The sequence below is a fragment of the Panthera leo genome, chromosome A1 (assembly GCF_018350215.1).
Source record: "Panthera leo isolate Ple1 chromosome A1, P.leo_Ple1_pat1.1, whole genome shotgun sequence".
NCBI classification, from domain to species: domain Eukaryota; kingdom Metazoa; phylum Chordata; class Mammalia; order Carnivora; family Felidae; genus Panthera; species Panthera leo.
The window spans coordinates 192,929,574-192,937,749 of NC_056679.1; the positions used below are offsets into that span (position 1 = coordinate 192,929,574).

Genomic DNA, 8,176 nt, shown 5'->3' on the forward strand with positions numbered 1-8,176 from the left:
TATTTTTGAAAGAGAGACAGTGCATGAGTGCAGGAGGGGCACAGAGAGAGGGAGACACACGATCTGAAGCAGGCTCCAGGCTCTGAGCTGTCATTGCAGAGCACCATGCGGGGTTTGAACCCACAGACTGTGAGATCGTGACCTGAGTCGAATTTGGACACTTAACCGAGCCACCCAGGTGTCCCTAAAGAAGGAAATTTAAAGCACTTTTAGAGATGATATTTTGCTCTTTGTCAGTCCAGACATTTTCTATACTTATGGGTGTGTATGTATATGTGTGTGTGTAATTTTCAAAGTGGGATCACAGTCTGCCTACTGTATGTGTGTGTGTGTGTATATATATATATATATATATATATATATCTTTTAATTTGCTGTGCTCACTTAATACTGTATCCTTTATTCTAGGTCCAAGAAAAGGCAGACATCCTTAATCCCCTAATCACTGCTGTATTTCTAGAGGTTAGTAGTAATTATGTGTAAGTCTCTAACTTTTAGGGCATTATGTATTATTAATCCACTCTTCTTAAGTCTTTATTTTTTGGCATTTTTGTTTTTTTCACCAGATTGGTAGTTTAGCCATGTTGATACAGATATGACCAAAATGGTGTTGATACAGATAGGACCAAATGCCTATCCCTGTTCATTATTTACAAAGCATAAAGATGAAGCTGCTGTGTAAAGTTCAAGGAAGCAGTAGCCTGTCATTATTTAGTTTATCCATTGGCAGTTGATGGACGATCCTTAGTAACAAAACACCTTCTCTGGACCAGTGGGGTAAACTTGAAGGGCTGAAAATTACAAACAGGCAAACACTGCTTCTCAAAGAACTAACATTTATACAGGGGAGATTTGTTACAAAACAAAACATTTTGTTGTGTCGTTTCCTTGCCAAGAAATTTGCCTTGTTTTGTCAAAGGTACCTGTGTTCACATAATCCTCATCAGTCTATTCGATTTAAGGAGGTGGGTGGTTTAAGTCCCCTGGGAAGGGGTTTGTCAGAAGATCACGTGATCGATTATTGCCTGCTTGTGTGACACTTTCTGTATTCCATGTGTTAAAAACTCTATTTTGTAAATGGTGCCAACAATTTAGACATTTGATGATCTGTTTAAAATGTATTTATGTAAGTTGGGGGAGATAATTGGTTAGGTTTTAATCATGTATTGAAAATAATTTTTAACTACTAGACTGTTCTTTAGTTTTAAATTCTTTTAAAATTATCACTCAGGAAATGGTTTTTAATTCCTTAACTACACAGTTTTTCTTGAATATCAAAGTAATTATTCTGCTCACTTAGTTGTTTTTTTTTTTTTAAAGTTTGTGATTTAGTAGATGGGAGAGTGGTATAGGTGAGAAGTTTGCAAACCAGGAGTCCGGTCCAGGATCTTTCCTGATTTGCTGTATGACCTTGGACCAGGCATTTACCTTCTTGACAGTCTTCTTATCTTTATGTGCAGTGTAAGAGATTTAACTAGATGATCTCTGGGGTCTATTTTGGTTGGAAAATTTGGCAGCAAATGTCACATTAAAGTTTAAATAGGAGTACATGCTATTGATAAATCCAAAAAAGGTAAACTCATTTGATGGGTGTTCCTAATTGCTATTTGGACATGATTGTTCTTGTTTACACATTTGAAACACTCTTGTCCTTGAAATTATGCGTCTTTATCTTAATGTGATGAAGTCTCTATTATTCTGGAAGATCAGAACTTGTCAGATACAAATGAAGTCTGGCAAACTCTGAGCATGGTGATTCTGTAATGCTTCTCATAAATATGTCTCTTGTACCAGACGGAAATATATCTACACTGTATCATCTTTAAAAGCAGTTTCAAACTGAATAGGGACATTTTGTTCCTATTTGTAGTACCTATCTTGTATTCATTAATTGTGTTGAGTCCACGAAAGAAGAGCTGTCATAATGGACTGGAAATCTGATTGGTGTAATAATATTCAAAGCCTTGTAAAATCCACTGAGGGATTGACTAAAATGCTGTGACAGAATCTGCCCATTTAGTAAAGGAAAAAATAAGCTTCAAATGCCGAATTGAGCAGGATGTCAAAAAACAGCTACCATTTCTGATGGACAAGTTGGACAGAAATGCTAACATTGTTTTTTGGTACTGTCATATCCTAAGACCTAGATCGTTCTTTCCTCTGTGGCTTTTATTAGCGTGGTTAGTTTGTGCTTTTATTTGCCAGGCTACACATTCACTTAAATTGTAAAAGTGAATCTGTTTTCTTGTTGTCTTTTGGTATATTTTCCCTTTTAAGCGACCGTGCTATTTATTTATTTATTTATTTATTTATTTATTTATTTATCTATCAATCTTGACAGGCATCAAACAGTGCTTCCTATATTCAGGATGCCTTTCAGCTGCTCTTACCTGTGCTGGAGATCTCTCTCATTGAGAACAAGACCGAATTACCAGAGGCATGAGCTGCAGGCTCAGGACCTTCGTCAGAACGTTGAAGAACAGAGAAGACTCAACCCAAAACTTGTAATGGCCAAGAATGCCACTCTCTCTTGGGTACCCCTGAAAAAGCGAAGGAGAAAGGATTATTTTTAGTGTATAGGATTTAGGCAGGAAAGCAGGTATTCAAAGGTTTGCTGCCTTCCCTGCTTGGCTGAAGTATTCAGGTCTTCACACTGCTCTTCCGAGCTGTTACAATTATTAAATTATTTGAAAAGAAACTTTTATAGAAAGTTCAAGAATGATAGCTCTAGATAAAGGCTAATGGAATACTCAGGCAAAAATATTGGTCTTTCTTGGACATGATGCAAAACACTAATAGTTTTGTCATGGTTATATATGATTTTGCAGCCCATGGATATAATTGGTTTGAAGCGAGAGAAAGAACAATTTAGTATTCTACAATTCATGTGCTCGATCTATTAATGCCATGTCCTTTCTCCTTTCTATAATAAAATCTGTGGCTTTGAGAAAACGGTATATAGAAACTGTAATGATCACCTTTAATTGCCTAAATTCTTGGAATTCGTTAGGAAGTTTCACGTGCTCTTAAATTCTCAGTAGGTATTTGGTACTGAGGAAATGTACTTGAAGCCACATGAATTAACTACAGCAAAGTGCCCTTTGGCTTCAAATTGTTCTCCTACCCTGAGGTGACAGGCTTCAGTTATAATTGAGCCCCACTCGCCTGGGTTCCAGACCAATAAGTGCACCTTAGAGAAACAGTTTCGTGTTTGCAGGGATCGGTATTCCGAGTCCCTCCAGGATGTTTCTCACGCACACGTTATGTGCAGGAGAAATTCTGTAATGCCAGCTCCAAAGGAGTATGGAAGTTCTTTCAGTAATGGGGTTTTCATTATTTGAACATTGCTGAAGGGGACTATACAGTCCCATAGAGATGATGTTCATTTATAACAGGATTTAACCTGTACGACACAATTTGGTTTTCTTTAATCTTTTTTGTTTTGTTTTAATGTATTCCTTAGCATGTTTATAAATACAGCTTTTATCCTTCAGATCTTAAGCCTTCTTTTGCTCTCTTCAACAATGTAAGAGGCTAATACGGTGTTATCTTCGTAAAAGTTATTTGGTGTCCACTCTTTTTAAAAAAGAAGTCTCCAGCTTTGTGGTTGGAGGTAACTTTTCTGAGTGCTACTGCTCATCTTCTAAAACCTTTAAATAAAATAATTGTGTTGGTCAGTCATTTCACTTTTCCATACATGAGCCCCAGTATCTTTTTCAAACCAAAGAAATAGCAAAGCAAAGCTCTTATTAGCGCTTGATCTAATTAGAATTGACTGATCTCAACACTGTTTCTATATAATCGCCGTATTTGGGGGAAGGGGGCAGGTTGTAAGTGAGGAGGAAATAGACTTGAGCTAAAAAGTTACACCAACAGCACTAAGATTTTACTGTGCTTATATTCTGTTCTAATATGATCAGAAAAGTTTTTGAACATTCCTTTTTTTAGATAAATTTCATCCTTCCCAAATGTAATGCTGAAATTTCAGAAAAACAAAACAAAAAACAGTTGCCTGCGGCTAATAAAGCTGGTGTTCCCAGTCCTGGTTTGTTGCCTCAAGCCCAGTTGCTGTGTCTGAACCTGGATCCTCTGAGTAGGGTATTCCTTGAGCAAGGTTTAGGAAATGGCCACACTGCCAACCACCCATCCGTACTCTTGTACAATGGCAGTTTACAGTTTTTACTTCCCAGTCTAGAAACCTAGCTAAGGATTTTCTTTCAAGAAGAGGGATATAGATACGGGGGACAGAGCAGTGACTCTTTTTATGTGCATATCCTGATTTTGACCAGTTTTAGATTAGACCTTCCAAAAGGCAGATGTGACTATTTGCCTCTTTTTTCTTACTTTACCCTTTCATCAGCTTCCCCCACCCACCCAAATGTTTTTTAATGGATTTAGGGGACCATCGGTGAAACAGTGATGAAAGGACCAATTAATTCTGAGTAACAATTGCCTTTCACCTGAAATATAATGAGAAAGAATGAAAGTTCATTGATTGAGTACAGACAGAAAAATAAGAGCATAAAAATTCATTGGCAGGTGAAAAGGTAAATTCGGGGGATACTTTGGAACCTATTGGATTATGGGGATGATTATTGGATGGTGTGTGCTTCATTATTCTGTGATGATACGTAGTCTCATGGTGCTATTTCTTTTAAGTTTTTTTGTGTCTAAGGTTCACTGCTGTGTCTTTATATGTACTATGCTCCCTCCTTCCCAATTCACTGAACACTGATGTGTAGTTATTACTGGGGTAAAGTGCTTCTTTTCCTAGTATTGGGATCTTTAAAGTCTAGGATTAAAAGAGACTTCATTAATTTGGTCCAAAAGAAATGAAACATCTACCAACCAATTCTTGTTTTTTCTTTATATAATACCTTGCAGATGTGTTAACGATAAGTTATATTTACCTTACTTGCTGTTGATAGTTTTTGGTTTTTTTTTAAGGCAGAGATAACCTAGATTGACGGGCTTCTGAAGTCTGAAACTGTAATCATATGGCTGGCATTCACAGAAGTCTGAAGTCAGTGTTGATGCACAAATGTGGATTTTATAGTCCTATAGTCAGGGAACAAGTCTTGTCTGTCCTACCCCGAACGAGGACCCTCTCCTTTGTACTTGTTTTTAATCTAAATTTCTATTTGAAAGAGAGATGTTTTATAAGTAGTTGCTATTGATGTCCTCATTTGAGAGAGAGAGACATCTTTTGTATTTTTAGATGTAGTCTGAATTTTAAAGGTGGGACTATTCCCCAGGTTGGAAAAACCCAGATCAAAATCGTGGGTAAAATTAAAGCCACAGGGGGCACTCAGCATGGTATTTCACAAATGTCAAAGATTGAAATCCCTTACTATGTCTTACCGATATAACATGATGTTCATTTTCATAAAAGACTTAAAATGAAGTGTTTGAGAAACAAAGTTCTAAAAACAACAAACCTTAATGTGTCATCAGGGTGTGTGACTAATGTGAGAATTTTGAAAACCTGCCCAGTAATATCATTTTGCACCTAATACTCCGTGAGTACCGTGCACTCATTTCCCCATTTTACTTGCAGCCCATCCTTGATTGTTATTATGTCATCTGGCCAAACCCCAAAGTCCCTTCATGTCTGTTGCTTCCCCGATCAGCTCTTTAGGAAATATTTTTTTAACAATTGAAGTATTCTCTGAACTCATCGGTCTTAGAAGCTTACACTGGTACCACTGTCTGAGCAAAATCTCTGCCTTTTAGCTGCGGAGCTCTTCAGGAAAGGAAGTGGGGCCATTGCTCTGTTGTAATGAATTCTGGCTGAGTTGGGTGGACTTATCTCAAATCTAGTTGTAATTGTTGGGTCTTCAACTTTGCAGATGTTTGCCAGATACATCCATCGAAACTCTCAAATTGCTCCTTTTGGTGGCTCGTGTTTTAAGGGGCCAGTTTCTGCCATTTACATAACTACAGAATGATCTATTGTTCGTCAACTACGAGTACTTAGAAAGAGGAAACCAATGTGTGGAGCAGCTTGAGTACCAGACACCATGGAATATACTTTTGCTTGTAATTCTCACAACTGCTATGCCCGGGGTAGGCCACTGGCACCCTAGTTTATGGGCCTGCGGGATGGTGTAGAAGTTAGGAGCAAGACAGACAGAATCAAACATGGACCTCAGCTCCCTCATGTTCCAGCCTGTGGTCATGAACAGGTGACTTTAATCCCTTAAATTGCAGTTCTGTCATCTGTAGTCGATCTCAAACAGCACTTGTATTCTAAAGTCGCTGACAGGATTAAATAAATGATCTGGATACAGTGCTTCGGAAAGTGCCTGCCACATGGCAATACCAGCCGAACGCACATTAGCAGGACCCTGTTCTGAACGTTTTACTTGTACTAATCGAATCTGCACAACAGCTCCACGAGCTAGGCACTGCTGGCATGCCCATTTATGGATGAAAAGGCCAAGGCACAGAGGTTAACTAACTTACCTGCGATCACATAGTCAACAAGTGGTAGAGTCAGGTGTCAAACCCCAGGCAGCTTGGCCCCAGAGTTCCATTTTCAACTGGGGCGCCACACAGCCACGGTGACCTGCCAGCACAGAAAACCTTTAACAGCGATTTAGCTGCTTCACTATAATGGTTAGGAAACAGACTCAGAGGGTTAAGTGACCTGCTCAGGATGTGGCAACTACGAATGACAGCGCCTGCAGGGTGAGCCCAGGTTGTTTGGCTCCCAAACTCAGGTTTGTTCTATTTTATTTTTTTTAAGGGGAAAGGCTTGGAGGTGCCTGTCTAGTGAGAAGTACCTGGGGCAGGCATCTGGGCACATTATCTAATGCCCACCAGGAGTTGGCACGGAAAGGATGGTGCGCTGACAAGTCATGTTTGCCACAGCAAGAACAGAGATCGCCATGAAGTCAGAGCATCTGTATCAATTAGTGATCAAAAAAGGAGAGAGGAGTATACGGATGGTCATGGCAGCCTGATTTTGTCACAGCCCCAAACTGGGAACTGTGCAGATCTCCTTCAGTGGGTGGATGCTTGAATGGTGGTACGTCCATACCACAGATAACTACTCAATAATTAAAAGGAATAAACTATTGATGCATGCAAGAACTTGGGTGAATCTCGAGGGAATTATGCTGAGTAAAAATAATCCCCAAAGGTTGCATTCTGTATGTTCCATGTATATAACATTGAAATAAATTTGTAGAAATGGAGACTCAATTAATAATTGCTGTGAAGTTAGGAATGGAGATGAGGGAGGAGATAGGTAGGTGTGGCTTTAAAAGGGCAACAGAATCATATGACTTCACTCATCGCAGGACTTTAAGAGACAAAACAGATGAACATAAGGGAAGGGAAACAAAAATAATATAAAAACAGGGAGGGGGACAAAACAGACTCAAATATGGAGAACAAACTGAGGGTTACTGGAGGGGTGGTGGGAGGGGGGATGGGCTAAATGGGTTAAGGGGCATTAAGGTATCTACTCCTGAAATCGTTGCACTATATGCTAACTAATTTGGATATAAAATTTTAAAAAAATAAAAATAAAAGGATAACAGAAGGGATCCTTGTGGTGATGGAGTACCTTGACTGTGGTGGACACAGACCTACTTGTGATGAAGTATACAGAATTAAACACACACGAGTACAAGGAAAACAGGAGTCTGAGTGAGTTAGGTGGACTGTATCATTGTCAATATCTTGGTTGTAAAATTTAATTTTGCAAGATGTCACCATTGGCGGAAATTGGGTGGATGATCCACAGGATCTGTCATAATTGCATATACATCTACAATGATCTCAGTAGCTATTTCAATTAAAAAAAAAAAAAAAAAAGGGAGACGGCTTTGGGTCCAGGGAGCTGAAGAGTGAAAAATGTCTGGATTTAACAAAGCTCTAGGGCACCTCTCTCTCACGTGAACATCCCTATCACAGGCACTCCACTCAAAGCAGGCATGGTGGCAGATGTGGTTCTGTCAGGCTCCTCTCAATAAGCAGGCACTTTGGTAGCAGGTGTCAGGATGTATTGAAGTCCAAAGTGGGAGAGAGAACTAAGATCCAACATGAGAGAAAATATACAATAGCAACAATCACAAATAAATGCTGCTGAGTTTTTCTTCTGCATTTTGTAATTCTTCGGGATCAGAGGAGACCTTTGGGGTGGTTCTTGGTTTTCGTAAGATCAGGG

At 39.1% G+C, this 8,176-nt stretch overlaps 1 protein-coding gene across 3 annotated transcripts in view; it reads left to right on the forward strand.

The window, feature by feature from the left end:
* FAM114A2 (family with sequence similarity 114 member A2) overlaps nucleotides 1-3,696 on the forward strand; it is a 32,470-nt gene extending 28,774 nt beyond the window's left edge. For all 3 annotated transcript variants that reach the window (XM_042948605.1, XM_042948608.1, XM_042948611.1), the window contains exons 13-14: nucleotides 409-462; nucleotides 2,342-3,696. In XM_042948605.1, coding sequence (XP_042804539.1) covers nucleotides 409-462; nucleotides 2,342-2,443 — 156 coding nt within the window. In that variant the 3' untranslated portion in view covers nucleotides 2,444-3,696. The remainder of the gene's footprint in view (nucleotides 1-408; nucleotides 463-2,341) is intronic.
* The last annotated feature ends 4,480 nt before the right edge of the window (nucleotides 3,697-8,176 follow it).